Raw genomic sequence first — 18039 nt, 5'->3', positions numbered from 1 at the left:
GGATCTATTTATTAATTAGTAAATTTTAGCCTATTGCCGGATCCGTTTTTCGACTGTTTGACTGTGACTGAGATCACCACTATAGGCCAACCATTGGGGAAGGCTTTGAAAATTTTCGTAAAAATATTGCGGAAATTTATAATACGTAGGACTTAACGATAATAATGCAGAGAGGTGAATAATTCAATTACAACAACTCTAAGTCTTTGTTTTGAGGATTTTCCAAAAGCCTTGAAAATAAGTCAATATCGGCATTGATGACCTGATGAGGTCACATTTTCCACATTATAGTGAGATTGAATTAATGCTGTCTGTGTACAATTTTCAGATCCAAAAATTTGTTCAGATTCTGTGGCGTCTTCTATAAAACGTGGCAGTTGGCAGCGACAGTGAAGAGAAAGTGGGGCTTCCTCTGCTCCCCCTGACAGGACAACCTCCAATGACACGACTCGTCGGACAAAATCATTATAGAGCAGTTAATGCCATAGGCAGCTATGGGACAGTCCCACACAATTTTTCTTATGGGTCCTCAAAGAACGGGGTCCACATTTTGAAAAAATGAGTCCAAATTATGCAATTTCATACATAATATAGGTCCACTTTTTGAAAATGCTTCCAGATTTTTCATACTTAGCCAAAAAATGGGTAAAATTTTATGAAAATGGGTCCAGATTTTTCATATTTTTGCGTAAAATGGGTAAACGTTTAAGCAAATGGGTCCACATTATTTTAATTTACGCGTAAAGTAGGTCCACCCTGATATACCCGCACTGTTATAAAATCTTGGCTACGGCATTGAGAGTAGTAGATTACACAACACACAATGAGAGATGGATAATAAAAAATCATAAAAAAGTAATGCATTTGTTTATTCCTTAGAAAGTTAAAAATATAAAACTATTGGTAAGTGAATATAGGATTGTTAAACTTAACATGGTCAGTATTAAATGTCCTGACACACAAGCCTACATACGGTATCTTAAGTGTGCGACGATAACAGATATGTAGACCTAATAAAACCACAACATGAACACAGATAGGTCTATTATTATTATTATTATTATTATTATTATTATTATTATTATTATTATTATTATTATTAATCGCACAAGACAAAAATCAAAGGATAGACCACAAGATTAATCAAAGCGGTAAAATTCAATGATTACTTGCCTTAAAATCAGCAAGTCAACAAGTTATGTAACTAAGTGTCAGTGTCACACTTGAATGCTTGAATGAAAACAGCGAATTGCAAACAGATGAGGCGTGACGTAAGACATATAGGCCTATAATCTTTGCGTAGGAGCAAGGAGGTAATACCTCCTTGATAGAAATTATATATTTTGAACACGCGATATCCCTCTACCAATCCTCAGCTGTATTTAGGCCCCAATGCCTATATCAACAAAATCGTTGAAAAATGTAACTGATCAATTAAGAGTACTGTGTGCTCGAAGACTTGTGCCAAATCTTATTAAACTAGTCTTTAAGTAGGCCTACTACTATTGACAGTGTTTTATTTACAATTTCGTCCTTTTCGAGGTTGGGGTAATCGATTTCTAACCGTCATTTCCAAATAAATTATATCCCGTAGTCATATCAAAAATATCAGATACATTACGTTACGTACAACATGTGTCTGGGCCTACATTATTTTTATGACCATGTAGGACTATATTTTTGACTAAATATTAAAATGTAACATAATGAATACATAAATAAACGAACAAACGAAAAAAAATGAAAGGATGAATAAACGAAAGGATGGATATGATGAATAAATGAATAAGGAAGTAAAACATGTGGGAAAGAAACAAACTAAAAGAAAACGACCACAAGGACGACGCGTAGGCCTAAATGAAACTGAAACATAAGAAAGTTTTTTTTTTTCAATGTCCTTTTAGCAATCGACTTTACATCCAATCTGGCTAACTATTCCGACACCCTTGGCAGGGCAGAAGCTAAAAAATCTAACGGAATAAATAACAAACTGATTGTCACTGATTTGTATAATTAAAATCTGTAGGCCTATTTTTATCTTGACCTATTTAAAATACATTATTAATTCTAAGACTACCAACCGGAAACGCCTTAGTTGTATGCGAATTCAACTTCAACTCAATTACTTCATCTGGGTTAACTCACTGCACTGGAATGGTTTACTGTTATAGTTTACAAACAAAAAAACACATGCCAAGTATTGGTGTTAAGTAAGTAAGTAAGTAACTTTATTGCTTCTCTTTTATAACAGAGGCACAGCCGTAAAGACGTGCAACAATAACAAAATCAGTAAAAACTTAATTACTGTGATAAAATATAGTAAGAAAATACTGCGGTAGAACGAAATATAAATAAAAAAAGGGTTTACAAAAATAGTAATAGAAATAAAAATAAATACTAATACTAATAATATAAGTAAGTTGGTTAATACATCACTTATACACACACATACATATACACATACACACAAACATATATATACACATATATATATACATATATATATATATATACACACACACACATGCTTACACACGTACATATATATATATACAGATACATATATATATATATATATATATATATATATATATATATATTATACAATATATATATATTATACACACACATGCTTACATATACATACGTACATACACACACAATACATACATGCATAGACACACACACATACACACGCCCCTCCCACACACATATTCACACATACTGTACATACATACATATACACATACATACACAAACACATACATATACATATATACATATAACAGAGTAAATATTGTAAATTTAATTCACTAACATTAAAACCAGACATATTAGTCTTGCAATAAAAAAGTATTATATATATATCATTTCGTTCTTTCCATGCCATCGTTAAAAGTAATTTACAATGATTATCGAAAACTTTACTCGCAATAGTATAATTAATAGGGTTTATACAATTTGTTGTTAAAATTTGATATTCGTAATGGATTTCTAATTCATCAAACAAAAGATGGTATTTAAGTTCAGGGGAGCTTGATGTGAATAATTTGAAATGTAAATATTATGCAAATAGTCAAATTAATAAGAATTATGGGATTGGTTTTTAGCGCCACGCGTTTAAATATAAAGACGCATTAAAATTATTCCCAATCAGTTCCCAAAAACTGAAGTTAGCAGTAGCGGATCCAGGAATTCGAAATAGAGGCCAGAGAGCAGTGGTGGCGCCAGGACCTGCCCGACGGAGGGGCTAAAGGCCCCGACGGGGGGGATAGTGGAGCGAATCGAGTCTCACTTTAGTGGGGGCCAGGGGCCGCTCAGGGCCCCCAGTGGGGGTCCAGGGGGAAAAGCTCCCTGGAAGCCACGGATATGTGATGAATTATGACGAATTTTTATTACTTATTTGATAGGCGTCGAGTTACCATAATATGACTTCATGTGGCTATGCTTTCTAATGTTGAAATCAGCTTCCAAAATCAAAACATTTTGAATGAAACAAGAAACAAAGAGTATGCAATGTAACCATCTGATTAAGTGAAATTCTATATTTTGGAAATTTTGCATGAAATCTGTCAACCACGCTTTTATGGTCGAGGTTGCTTCACCTATCACCTATCACTTTCACCTATCCAACCATCATGAGGCTACCTAAATGAGCATTTGTCATAACAGAACGCAAATTATTTGTAATTAGTCTCATTGAATTACTATTATTATTATTATTATTATTATTATTATTATTATTATTATTATTGTTATTATTATTATTATTATTATTATTAATATTATTGTTATTGTTATTGTTGTTGTTGTGATGAAAAAGTTAACACAAACAATATGGTGGCTAAACAAATATTACATGTAAATATATTTTTTTTTATTTGTTTGTTTCCCGACAAAACTTATCGTCTTCCCCGACGTGGGGAGGGGGATATAGCCCCAGCCCTCCACCGCTTCCCCCCACCTCTGGTGCCACCACTACCAGAGAGGGACTTTCAAAAATGAACGGTCAATACAATCTCAGCCCCACCATGGTTGGGGCTGAGGGAAGAAAATTATGATTATGGCACATCAGGTGGTAGGACACTCACTGCACGCCCGATTGTCGTCGACCGACGGAATTCAATTGAGAACGCAGCGCCACGACGCTCGCACAACGGATCGTTTTTAATGACGATCGGTTCAGACTGCATGCAACCGGCAATCAGCAGACGGGGTCGCGTCGTCTAGCTCTCACAGAAACAGAGTTGGATTCGTTGTACGACGGTCGTACCGTCAATCGACGCAGTAAGTGCCCGGCTTTAGACTCAACATTTGAGTAGAATTTTCTTTTTTTTTTCTCTTTTTTTTTTTTATTTTGAAAAATTGTATTTACTTTAGCTTTGTACAGCATTGATTGCAAAGGGATTGGGAGACGTAGCTTGCTTTCTTATCGGCTTTCTTTAGGTTAAAAAAACATGGAAGAACTTTGGTTCTCATAGTCTACTATGTTTATTCCATGATAGAGTTTTCGATCATTACACATAAATGTTTATGATTTTTTTTTTTCTGAGGCCTACTGAAAATACAATGGCAAATATATTGTCTCGATAGTATGTTACAATAATTGTGCTGAAGATGTTCCGGAAGATGTTATTTCATGTACAACTTTAAAGTTTTCAAATAAAAGAATCGATAAGTGGGTCCAATAAAATTGCATGGCAATCTTTGCCCGATTGACATAGGAAAAACGCAAGGAGCTTAGGAATAAGTATGCAGGTCATTTTTCATTCGGTTCTTTTTGTTCAGTGATGCCTTTTTTATTTTGTAAATTTTTTAAAATGTTTTAATGATTTTATTGTTGGAAAGAAAAGAAGGGAATGTAATTGCGGAGATGGATTGGTGAAAACAAAATTAAATTTTACATAATTTAAGTTGATTTTATACCTCAATACAAGATAATGTATTAGTTTTTATCACACTTCAATTTGATGATGAGGCCTAATGGAGCTTACTGTATTTATTGATATTACAAAGTACTACAGTATGTCTCACTACTATCTAAAATTGTAGTTCGCCCTCTAGTAGCAAGATGACGTCATGTGTATGATAGTGTCTCGCCATCTTTTCACTCCCTTTCAATTTTGAGTCTGCTTTAGTTCGCAAAGGTAAATATTAATAAGAAATGACTTATCGTTTGGACTTATTTTATAAATGAAAAAACGTAACACATATTTGAGATCCATTTTTAAATCAAATTATTCAGTATTGGTACTCGTAATTACAATTTTACACGTACCTCTGCTTCCGATGTCTAGGCCTAGGCTAGGCTAGGCTTTGGTGATTATGAAGGCAAATACCGTCTAAGCCTAGCCTAGAGCCTAGGCCAGCTGACTTGGTTAGGCCGTAGTTGGCATAGCCTATTTTATGCTTAGACCCTGTTTAGTATAGGTGTGCCTTCCTAGATAAAATGAGAAGTCTATGATGAGTATTATCAGCTTTTAAAACAAAATGTAATGCCAATGGAATGGTATGGTAAAGATATAGGGCAGGGCCAGGGGGTTGGAGATTTGTAATTCAGGAGGCGATTAACCCCACCCCTCCATGACATGTTGTTAGTTACTGAACCTGATTCCATGAATGGGACACCTCCCTCGACCTAGCTCAAATTTGCACGGAAAAATCGCTAGGAAAATAGGCGTGTAGAATTGTTACTAAAACTGCATAAAAAAAAACCTGAGATAGGCCAAGGCCTAATTTTCCGCAACATCTGCACGGAATTCCGCCATTAATTTTCCGAAATGCACAGACGGATTTCTAAGCCTAATTTTTGCGAGGAAGATTATTCCCCGAGCAATCCTGAATGAGGAAGTTGCATGGTGGCGGGGCCTCTTGAGCTCACGCCACCATGCAACTTCCTCATTCTTTTTCGGCCCCGCCATCATGCAGCTTTCTCATTCTCAAAAAAGAATAAGGAAGTTGCATGGTGGCGGGACCACTTGAGCTTGGCGCCAGGAGTTGACTGTTATTATTTTTCGAGGTGTTCTCATATGTGAAAAAGAATAGGCAATTTGTCGGTTTATCCAGGTAAGTATCTATTCTCCATTTCCCCTCCATGACATGTTGTTAGTTACTGAACCTGATTCCATGAATGGGACACCTCCCTCGACCTAGCTCAAATTTGCACGGAAAAATCGCTAGGAAAATAGGCGTGTAGAATTGTTACTAAAACTGCATAAAAAAAAACCTGAGATAGGCCAAGGCCTAATTTTCCGCAACATCTGCACGGAATTCCGCCATTAATTTTCCGAAATGCACAGACGGATTTCTAAGCCTAATTTTTGCGAGGAAGATTATTCCCCGAGCAATCCTGAATGAGGAAGTTGCATGGTGGCGGGGCCTCTTGAGCTCACGCCACCATGCAACTTCCTCATTCTTTTTCGGCCCCGCCATCATGCAGCTTTCTCATTCTCAAAAAAGAATAAGGAAGTTGCATGGTGGCGGGACCACTTGAGCTTGGCGCCAGGAGTTGACTGTTATTATTTTTCGAGGTGTTCTCATATGTGAAAAAGAATAGGCAATTTGTCGGTTTATCCAGGTAAGTATCTATTCTAATGCCACCCTGAAACTTGCACGATTTTTGTCCCCGCAATTCAGTGCAATGCATCGGCTATAGACTACCAACATCACCATTGTTTTGTGTAATTTCGACTTAAAAAACGATCATCCTCAAGTCATCATGCAGTTGCTGCATTCCATTTCCAGCTAGATCTTAACCGTCCATGCACATACATACGCCTACTGGGCATAGGCTTAGCCAGCGAGCCGTCCGGCCGTCTTTTGGATGTTTATCGTGGCCTAATCAGCTCAGCCTAGCTTCAGCCCTGGTCTACCTTTAGTAAATTCTTTATATTCTTCAAATCTATTGAATGTTACATTAAACTAAAGCTAAATCATATTTACGTTTGATAAAAACAACCTTTATTGACTGAATGTATGTTGTTTCATGCCAATTATTCGGTGGGGGATTCCCAAAAATGTAAGGCTTAACCATTGCCTACCCAGTGAATAGTTCACTTAAACACGCATCATGTTAAAAACATTTATACCTCGCTGGAAAGTGGACGGTTCTGAGTCGCCCACAACGCATCACGTGGTTCTGCAAATACAATACTTATAATATTGTTGGTATTCGTAACTCTCTGGTTATAATTAGTTCATGAAATACCGTAAAGGAGATTTGTTGTTAACGTCACAAGTTAAATTTCATTAGTTAACAAAATACAGTAGGTCTAGGCCTATCTCTCGATTCTGAAGAACTGGATTAGGATTTACACAAGACTAAGGCGAGAGATAAAGATGCATCTGCATAGCATAGACATGTGAGTAACCGTACTGTAGCCGTGCGCAATCTATGTCTATAACTGAAATATCTTTGTGATAGCTAATTCAACACTATTCCTCTGAAGACAAAATTCCAACATTTAAACACCTTTACAGTAAATGCCCTCTAAAGATCATAATATTCTAATTTTTTCTTAAGTTTGGAAGGGGGCGTGGTCCCGAGTGGGTGTGGCCCAACCATTGGCTCGGAGTCACGCCCACTGGCCTAAATTTTTGACATCATATTTCGTTTTTCTGGCTAAACCCCTGCTACTGGGTGTCATGCACCCTTGATTTGATTCCTACAAAAGTACAGTATCTCCTAATTTTATTCTAATCAGCTATTTTTCCACTAACCAAATATTCTAGGCCTATAAGTAAAATAAAGGTTCCCTAGGTGTGGTTATTTGTATTGTAATGTCATTTTGATCATGTTAGTAAAAAAAAAATGATGTCATTTTGTACATCGGCCGCTTGAGGGCATTATTATTGTCTTCATTGCCATTTTGTAATGTGACAGACATAGACGGACCTATTTTTCAGAGTGTGACTGACCAAAATGGTTTTTTGACGGTATCCTGCGTCAAAATGTCAGGGTAAATGAAAAGACCACGATGCACACTTTTTTGGGGGTCGTATAGTGCATCATACTGTACAAGGGTAAGCAAATTTATTTGTAGGATATCAGGTGGCAGTGCATAGGGCCTTATCACCAAGTCTTATGCATCTGGATGAGACTTGCTTTTTGGACCCAGTTACCGGTATCATACCCTCTCATGCCAGACCCCTTTATATCATTCTTTTTTTAGAAATCTTAAGCTTTATTTCTAAGGTAGGCCTACTGTACTGCTTTAAGCTTTATTAAGGTAGTGTACTACTTGTACATATATTTTAGAACATGGTTTTATTTTTCATTAAAAAAATCCAGCTGTGAAAGTGCACTAATGACACAGAATGTATGAGAGATTATCAAGCAAGTTTGTATAAGCCCACCATTTTTCAGAGGCCTTTAAGCCATTGGTTCATTGATGCATGTTAAAATATGCAGTTGTACTCTTCATAAAAGTAAAGAAAAATTGTCTTCTGGTGTACTACTGCACAAATCACCACTCAAAGGACCCCACTGGAAATATGTCTTCAGATTTTGTGGGTTACTCTTAGGAGTGTACACCAATGGAATCTAATCCAATCTAATTCACATGTGAAATAGTTTTATGGGTGTTGTTTTCTTCTGTTCCTGAAGTATAAAAGAGAATTAAATATGACAGGGTCCTTGGTTTGGCAGCAGTATCTAGGGTTCTCAAGCCACTGCTAAGCAAACTCTTCTCTCTACCAGGTTTGTTTCTTGGTATACAGAGTCATTTCAGTGGAAAAGTTTGGTGCGTTATTACTTTTTTGTAGTACTGTAGTACCTCTGGTATACAAAGGAAGATGTGGTTAGTCTAGTAGTGATAAACAGTAAATTGCAGACAAATAGCACTTTCCAGGCTAACAAATTCTATTGGCACGCAAGCTTTTAACCACACAGTGGTCTCTTTTGGTTGAATAATGATTTGCAGGGGTTGGCTTTATACCCAGGAAATCCCCTTTTCAATCGAAAGGAAACTGCATACCTAATCCATAGCCAATGTTTGACTTTTTTTGAGAGTATAGTCAGGTGTAGAAGCTGTTCAAATAACCTGGGCTTTTGCCTGAGGAAAGGCTGGTACATAAAATTGGGCATAAAGTAGAGGGTGGTCTTATCTTAGAGAAACTACTAATTTTATATTGCCAAAGAAGTGCATACATTTTTTAATTGTTGAATTATTTTTAGGTTGCCATTTTTTCCTGTGGATATGATGTATGTTAAAGCCATTAAAAGTCTTTAATACAATATCAGTTCAAATTACTTTGAAAATTTAGGCCTACTGTACTGACTCACTGTACAGTATTCTCCATGGGCTATCTGCAGAAGGCCAACTTCACACACAACATAACTTGCTAAGGTCATACCATGGAGGAAATACCAAGTTATTACAGTACATGAATGTTACATACCAGATGAAACTCTTCAAATGTTGCATGTTTTACACAATGCTAGATTTTTGTGTGAATTAGTCTCAAAATTTCAGTTAAGATAGAAAGATTCTAGTTTGTTCCAAATTACATAAGAGCTGTGGAATATAAAATCAGGTTAATGGGATCACAGACCCTATTATGTATATACAGTAAGATCTGTGATGGGATTATGATTGTTTCAAATTAACTTAGTTTGTCCATGAACAATCTACTGTGGCCAAATCCTGATAGAAATGTCATTGTCCTTGACATTGAATAATCTGTTGACCAATTTATGTGTAAATGTCTGTAGAATTTTACCAATTCATTTCTGCACATTAGTATTATTGGGACAAATTTTCTTAGCAAACATGGAAGTTCTGTAGAGCTTAAAAACTTTGTATATTGGGAATTACTGTACCCCCAAATGGAGTTGGACCTATATATGTATAAGAGTTTCCAATGGTGAATTAACAGTTGATCAATTGTATGATTAGTACACTAAACAGAGCCGTGAGGTGCAGTATTTGCAAGACCATTTTTCTGTGCTACTATATTGATCAATTTTCTTTAGTGATAGGATCTGTGGTTATTTTAAGTAGTAAGTAACATCTCAATTACTAGGCTAGACTAAAATTATACTCTTTCTCCAATTGGCAAAAATGGAAATTATTATAGATAGACTTGCAATGATTTTAAGCAGACAGTTTAGAAAATGTATGCTTTATTAATTTAAGAAGTGAGTTTTATGGCATTATTTTGGTGCTGTCATCAATGGCATGTGTTGTCTAACAGATGTTACACTCTATGCCATGTTTTGCCATCTAAAACTGTTCCAGTGGATAAGATGGAAACATTTCTGAACAAGAAATTGCAACTGTGTTTACTGCGAAGCATGAAAATGAGTAACTAGGTGTCAATATGAATAGAAAAATATTGGTGTCTCTCTAAGTTCCATGATTACAAGTTAGTGACGGATCCTCCAGGAATTCGAGATACAGTAGAGGGGGGAGGGGCACACCAGTTAGGAACTATCACTGATGGAGGCTCTAGACCGCCATACCCCCACCATGGTTTGGGCTGTGGTAAGAACATTTATGATTATGACTCTTCTAGATGGCTGGCAGTTGCATTCTCAGGTGAAATTTGAATGTAATTTTCTTTCTTTCCTCCATTTTTTTAATTATTTTGAAAAATTTGGCCGGGGTCGGAGCCAGGCCAACTGGGCCCCTTCCGTACCACACATAAAAACAAAATAAAATAATTATTATTGTAATATATACTATAGATTGACCTTTAATTTAGCTCAGTTGGAATGGGCACTTAACCAAGATTAAACTTAAAACCAGTTGATGGCTTTCCCATTGATATTACCCTCTTGTTCAATGCTGGCTTTATGTAGCTTTCTTTAAGTCAGAGCTAAAATTGTGGTTGATATGTATGAAAAATGATATTGAATGCAGTTATGCAGTATAGTACCTTGTAAGTACATTACAGTTATTTATCACAAACAAATTTTGTATATTCCTCGGGATGAAGGAATGGAGATCATTTGCTTGTATGATTTGGGCATTTCTTGGTGATGTACTTAACCAAGATTAAACTTAAAACCAGTTGATGGCTTTACCATTGATATTACCCTCTTGTTCAATGCTGGCTTTATGTAGCTTTCCTCAAGTCAGAGCTAAAATTGTGGTTGATATGTATGAAAAATGATATTGAATGCAGTTATGCAGTATAGTACCTTGTAAGTACAGTACAGTTATTTATCACAAACAAATTTTGTATATTCCTCGGGATGAAGGAATGGAGATCATTTGCTTGTATGATTTGGGCATTTCTTGGTGATGTACTTAACCAAGATTAAACTTAAAACCAGTTGATGGCTTTACCATTGATATTACCCTCTTGTTCAATGCTGGCTTTATGTAGCTTTCTTCAAGTCAGAGCTAAAATTGTGGTTGATATGTATGAAAAATGATATTGAATGCAGTTATGCAGTATAGTACCTTGTAAGTACAGTACAGTTATTTATCACAAACAAATTTTGTATACTCCTCGGGATGAAGGAATGGAGATCATTTGCTTGTATGATTTGCCAGAGTAATGTATCAACAACGTTCAGCTGATACTTTATGTTCACTTATTGGCACTCTTCCTAAGTCATAGCTAACTATGACATTTTTATCCAAAATTTCCCTATTCATTTTATTCAGATTAACTTTTTTATGTTTGTGTAACTTAAATATTACAAACTCTAATAAAAAAAAAATTGGGGTTTTTTTTTAAGATTTTAAACTTTTTGACATTTTTTTTTTCAGTTAAAAACTTGCTTTTATTTTCTTTATTTTTGTAGAGATCTCAACATGGCTGCAGGTCCATACAACTATTCTTATATATTCAAGTACATTATTATAGGAGACATGGGTGTTGGAAAATCCTGTTTGTTACACCAGTTTACAGAAAAGAAATGTAAGTATATGCGTTTCATCTTTAAATAATAATACATGTTTTCACTTTGGATTCTGTAAATGAATTTCAGCTAATTATCAAATGCTACATTTGTGTAATTGGTGAGCTGTATATGGTCAACAAAGTTCACTCAGGTTATTTTTTTATAAGTAGTCACCCGACCTTTATTTCTAATTCTCTTCGTTTCAACAATCTGTTTGTGCATTTAGATTGAAGTTTAATTTAAAAGAAATTTCTAATCAATAAATTCACAAATATATAAATCATAAGGTAAAAAGAGGAGGAAACAGCAAAAAAAAAATTAATCAACAAATAATATAATTTGTGGAAGCAGTTTGGCAGCAGAAATGATTTGGTTTCTCATCCTTGAGGTCGGTTCAATCCCTCGCTGTGCATTTCGCTTGTGTGCTTGAGCAAGGCACTTGTTCTGCATTGCTTCTCTCCACCCAGGAGTATAAATGGAACTTACTTGGTAGGGTTGCCTGCTACTGCACCAATATTGTAGCAATTACTATGCATGTGGACTCAGTAACCAGGGAAAACAAAGCATTTCGTAACCTATAAAGGAAAGGCACTACTGTATACTGTATAATACCAAGTAACAAATAAAAGGCAAACCTGCATTAAACATAAGAAATAAGAAAGAGAGGTAAACAAAATTTATAAGCAATGAGGAAGTAACTTAAAAAATACATCAAAAGAGGGAATAACTCAATAAGAAGTACAAGGAACAAGATAAAAGAATTGTTATCTTTAATCTTATTTAATCTTACTGTTGGCTCTGTTCAGACTACCAAATAAACTGTTGTATGCACATATATGGTCATGATGTGCCTATATATGGTCATAATGTGCCTATATATGGTCATAGTGTGATGTCATCATCATCATCATCATATTTACGCATGTCGCATGTTTTTGTTAGATAAAATTTAACAGTCTAGATAGGGCTTTATTTACCATGTGTTTCCAGTTGGTGTGCATGTCTTCCTTGATTGCTATTTGAACAGTTTATGTAAAAATTACAGAGATGACACAAATATATGTCGGTAAGCACAAGTGACGGTATAACTCCACCAACTAACTTTTAAGTATTTTCATGCATAATACCCCACATCAATTTTCTTGCAGCCAATAAAAACTGATATGAAATTTCTAGTGTAGAATGTAAAAATTTGTTAAGTCAAAGTTACACAACACGAAGGATGATATTGTTAAATTGTTTGATGTTTAGGGATAATGGTAAACAGGAGAAAATACTTGACAGTAGTCAACTCAAACAAGTTTGAATGTTTAGCCTATTTACGATTTCCATGCACTTCCTATGTCCTCCACTTAACCTGTCTATTCTATCTGGTATTTGTTGGCCAAAAGCTGAGTATGATGATAACTTGTGTTAAGGGAATTATGTATGTTTAGATCACACTAGTCACATCCTATTTGAATTTCTTCAATAGATACTTGACTATTATAGTATGGCGGTTTATTTTTAGTATGATTATTGATTTTATTTATTATTTGTCTTGTAGTTATGGCGGACTGCCCTCACACAATTGGTGTTGAATTTGGAACGAGGATAATTGAGGTATCTGGCCAAAAAATCAAATTACAGATATGGGACACTGCTGGACAGGAACGATTCAGGTATATTGTCAAGTATTTCATTACAGCTGATATGAAATTTTCATAATGTAAACCGAGGTATCTACTACCAGTATCTTTGGAAGCTCATTTTAACCATATTTGCTAATGAGCTTAATGAGAGCAATTTACACAGCAAATGACCTCTCGTACAGTTTACATAAATGTGCGTGTGATTTTAGTTAGAATTCTACTTCACAAGATAATAAGCAGAATATAATCATGTCTTATATTTTTTCTCATGAGGAAGAATGCTCATCTTGTCTGGCTCTCTTGAGCAAGTAGCTTGCAGTAGACTTAACTGGATTGGCCAGTTAAACGATCATTTAGCTAGCCTACCCGGGCTAGAGGCAGGACCAGCTAAATAACCATCAACAGCATAGGCATGCATTTTTATCACTATGTGGGCAATTTTGGGAGCAGCTTAGTCTGCTAAACTGGTGGTAGCCACTGTGTGTGCGCTGAAACATGGAGATCTCTAGGTCCCCAGTTCAATCCCATTGCTGCTCTCTTTGTGTTTCAGCTGGCAGGCTGTAATGCAAGTGACGATAGCGCACTGTCTTTTGGATAAGATGTTTAAGTTGGTGGTCCTGTGTGCATTATGGCCTGTGTGCATGTTAAAGAACAATGTACACAAGAGTAGAGTGTTGTTTCACATTTGTGGATATGTTGTTTCACACAGGGCTGTAACCAGAAGTTATTATCGAGGGGCTGCAGGTGCATTAATGGTATATGATATAACACGGCGAAGTACATATAATCACTTGAGTAGCTGGCTAACAGATGCTAGGAATCTTACAAATCCAAATACAGTAAGTTTTAGAATTAGAAAATAAGAATATTAATGACACTTTTTTCAATCATGTATTCATTCATTCTTTGTTTTGCCTTTCATAAAAAATCACAATGCAATTGGTACCTACAGTAAAATTGATTTTAAAAAAAATACATAAAACAAAATTGAAAATACAGGAAAACTCTAAACTAATTCCTCCATGATCTAAGGAGGCAGGGATTAATAAAAGCAATTAAAATCGCTGTAGCCCATAAGCTCCTTAACCCATCACTAGAAAAACAGAAATAAGTTAACACAATATATAAAATTATATGATATAAAATATAATTCTCAAACTTTTCAAATAATTAGTAAGAAAAACGAAAGAAATTAAAAATGTGACTTCTAAATAGTTTAATTAAATTGTATCTTAATAGTTTTATTAAATTACTATTAATATCCATTTTGTTAACATAAATATTTTTGATTGGTATTTACTAACTTACATTATCTGTTTTAGTATTATTTGCGCATTGCTCTCTCTCGATTTTAAAACAGTGTCACCATTTTAGACGATCATTTGCCAAATTAAGAGGCTTACTACTTAACCACCAAATGACACATGCATTAATGATGATGCTGTATTCGGTGGGATAGTGATTAACACTGATGCTACGTTTTTTTTACTTACAGGTAATCTTCCTGATTGGGAACAAGTCTGATTTAGAAGCTCAAAGAGATGTAACATATGAAGAGGCCAAACAATTCGCTGAGGAAAATGGACTGTTATTTCTGGAAGCAAGTGCAAAAACGTATGTTTTAACAATGCCTTCTTTTTTTATGTAGTCAGTACTTAAACAATGCCCTCTACATTTTGTATCCCTGGTGAGTTGGGGCTAGAAATCTAAGCATTGTTCTGTCTATCTTATTTTATAAAATCTGACGCATTTGTTGTCAAACATTACAAGACATGCCTAAGAGGTGTTTTACTCCTGGTAAAACAGATGATTGTGAGAGTGATTGGAGCAGCGTTTGTGGTTCAGTCTGTCAACCTTGATGTTGGGGTTCCATATTTTCCACCATGCATTTTGCTCATGACATTGAGCAAGTCGGTTTTTTTTGCAAGTGGCTACCTGTTGGGTTTGAATTCTAATGTTCTCATTTAAACTAATGCAGCATTATGAAATATGCTCAGAAGGAACAGAGCACCTGTTCCACAAACGTTTGATTCAAGTTTGTTTTGTTTTTTTTTTTTAATACAAAAATTAACCCAAAATTTGTACCAGGCTTTAGTTATGATTTACTGGTTAATATTTAGTGACCTGATATCACATAATTGGCCAACCCAGTGTGGTCATGTAATTCAGAATCAGTTGACTGATGAAGCTGTAAAAAAGACAGTGAAAGCTTCAGCAAGTAAAAAAAGTAACTTGTATTTATTTATCATTATTCTTATAAATGTTAATAGTATTATTATTTTTTAGTGGTGAAAATGTTGAAGAAGCATTTTTGGACACAGCAAAAAAGATATATCAAAACATTCAGGATGGAAGGTTAGTAGCCCTCACTAATATTACTGATCATATGAGTAGCACTTTCATTACTAATGCTCCTGTCCCCTCTAGAATTCATCAGCACCACCAGTGGTTTTCAGTTGTTTTCTGTTTATAAACTTGGCTGTTAGTTGAGCTCAATGTGGGAGGATTTGGGGGGGGGGGGGTTTGAGGCCTTAGTGCTGCAGTCTCTTTCCCCAAAGTATGGGATGCATCATGTATGTAATGGATAACACTGTTCATTGTCTGCTTTGCAAAATATTTTTTAGATCCTCATCATCCAGATTAATTTCCTTTCTCTTTCTCAAATATTATATTTTTCTGAGGTGTTTTTTCCTGAGCAGGTGGTATTTCAGTAATAAGTAAATTGACTGATTTTTTTTTCCCCGATATTTTTAGTTTGGACTTGAATGCTGCAGAATCAGGAGTTCAACATAAGCCATCAGCACCCAGATCAAATGCTTTAAACAGCGATCAGCAACAAAATAAAGAAGGATGCGCCTGCTAACGTCATCCAATCAAATATATATAGAATTACTCAGTTGTATATATACTGCAATTTTATCCAAAATGGTTTGAATATGATCAGTGCTGAAACAGTTAAATACACAAGTACCATGTGAGAGACTAGTTTATCTTTCGTTCCAAAACTTTCAAAAATGACAAAAAAAAAATCATCTGTAAAAAGAGATACTAAAATTACTATATGAAGCCAATGTTATTAAAGAGCTTCATTAATTTTATTTATGCTGAAATCTGTCAGTACCTGTATTGTTATGTGTTGGATTTATGTACATTACATTGAATAAGTAATAATTATCCATGTCATATTAGGTCCAAAGGCATCATATTGAATTAACACCATGTATAACACCAAGTGTGTAGTTTGTGGGTTAACTTGCAGAAGAATTAGCTTACAATGCTGATTTTGTGAGTACTGACCTGAAAGCAGTAACAATTTTAATAACATACTATATTTCTTCCATCTATAAATATATTTTTCCATGCGCATCTAGTTTCAGTTGTTGGTTCTAGATCTTGTGGAGTATGTCTGAGTATATATTGGAAGGGGCCACTTAGATTAATAGATGTCGGAGTATGAATGTAATATCCATTAATATTTAAGCAGTGGGGTATTTTACCGTAAGCGAAGTACAATCAGAGTTCAAACCTAGGGTTGAGAGTTCAAATCTCGAATTGATCATACTTCCCTCTTTTGGAAGATTTTGAAACTGATGAATTAATTCAATCAATTTTTTTTCTATTCGCAAGCTACTGTATCCAAATTTTGTTTCTTTTATTCGATACTTTGGCATTAGAAACATACGTTTAAACCTTTCACATGACGATCAGTGGCCAAGCCTTTGCAATAATAAGTTAAAACCATTATCGAACTGGCTCACTGAACTGAATATGCCTTATTGATAATGAAGAAATAATATCTGGATATGGGTACATCAAATTTACATTCTTCATGTCAGACTTTCCACTTCAGATTTATTAAAAAATCTATTAATAATAATTGGAGATGGTGCTTAAGTTTGTGTGTCAATTGGCAATTCATTTTAATGAAAAACATTCATAAGTAATAAGAACACCCCAAAAAGATGACTTTTACATATTGTACATATGAACAATGCTAAGCACTAATACAGGTCTCCCTCCAATTAATGACCACTTTTGGGACCGGTGTTTTGTTGGCCTGTAGCCAGGGCTGCCAAGAGGGGAAACTGTAACGGGCAAGGGTTGGTGTGGGCCCTCAACTAGGAGCGCGAGAAAGATTGCGCTGAAAGCGCAAACAATTTTTTTTTTGCCTGTGAATGTGGAGGGGCCCATAATTAAGTGACCCATGCCATTATTGAGGGCCCATGATAGTAAATATTATTTTTGAAAAAAATATTGAAAAAAAAAAATGCTACCTGCCCTGCTCCACCTTCCCCCTCTCCCCCATTCTCTTGGTGGCATTGCCTTTAGCAGTTTTGGTCTCTAATTAGAATAGTAAAGACCTTTGTTAATAATGGACCACAGAAAAGTAGTCTTTAATTGGAGGAGTCTTAAATTAGAGGGAGGCCTGTAGTTACATATACTTATCTGAATAGTTTTATCAAAATTTATACATTACATTTTTATAGTAGGTCACTCTGAAAAAGAAAGTGATGTTCATTGGTATTGTACTGGCTTTAAGTTGCATTAATATGG

At 35.2% G+C, this 18039-nt stretch overlaps 1 protein-coding gene across 1 annotated transcript; it reads left to right on the top strand.

Moving 5' to 3' along the window:
* The first annotated feature begins 5048 nt into the window (after positions 1–5048).
* LOC117115273 (ras-related protein Rab-14) lies at positions 5049–17758 on the top strand. The gene is made up of 7 exons (XM_033258988.1): positions 5049–5147; positions 11756–11871; positions 13401–13515; positions 14195–14324; positions 14981–15099; positions 15772–15840; positions 16240–17758. Exons 2-7 carry the CDS (start codon positions 11766–11768, stop codon positions 16346–16348), a joined length of 648 nt encoding a protein of 215 aa, XP_033114879.1. The 5' UTR covers positions 5049–5147; positions 11756–11765; the 3' UTR covers positions 16349–17758.
* The last annotated feature ends 281 nt before the right edge of the window (positions 17759–18039 follow it).

Source organism: Anneissia japonica, unplaced genomic scaffold (assembly GCF_011630105.1).
Source record: "Anneissia japonica isolate Jap-2015-1 unplaced genomic scaffold, ASM1163010v1 scaffold550_len331619_cov169, whole genome shotgun sequence".
NCBI classification, from domain to species: Eukaryota; Metazoa; Echinodermata; class Crinoidea; order Comatulida; family Comatulidae; genus Anneissia; species Anneissia japonica.
Note: the sequence above shows the minus strand (reverse complement) of the source record. Positions and strands in the feature narration are given on the sequence as shown.

Excerpts from the sequence above, each read along its gene's own strand:
- LOC117115273 (XM_033258988.1), top strand. The coding sequence starts at position 11,766 with ATGGCTGCAGGTCCATACAACTATTCTTATATATTCAAGTACATTATT. Across the intron at positions 11,872-13,400 it reads CCAGTTTACAGAAAAGAAAT|TTATGGCGGACTGCCCTCAC; the intron begins GTAAGTATATGC and ends TTTGTCTTGTAG. Across the intron at positions 15,100-15,771 it reads CTGGAAGCAAGTGCAAAAAC|TGGTGAAAATGTTGAAGAAG; the intron begins GTATGTTTTAAC and ends ATTATTTTTTAG.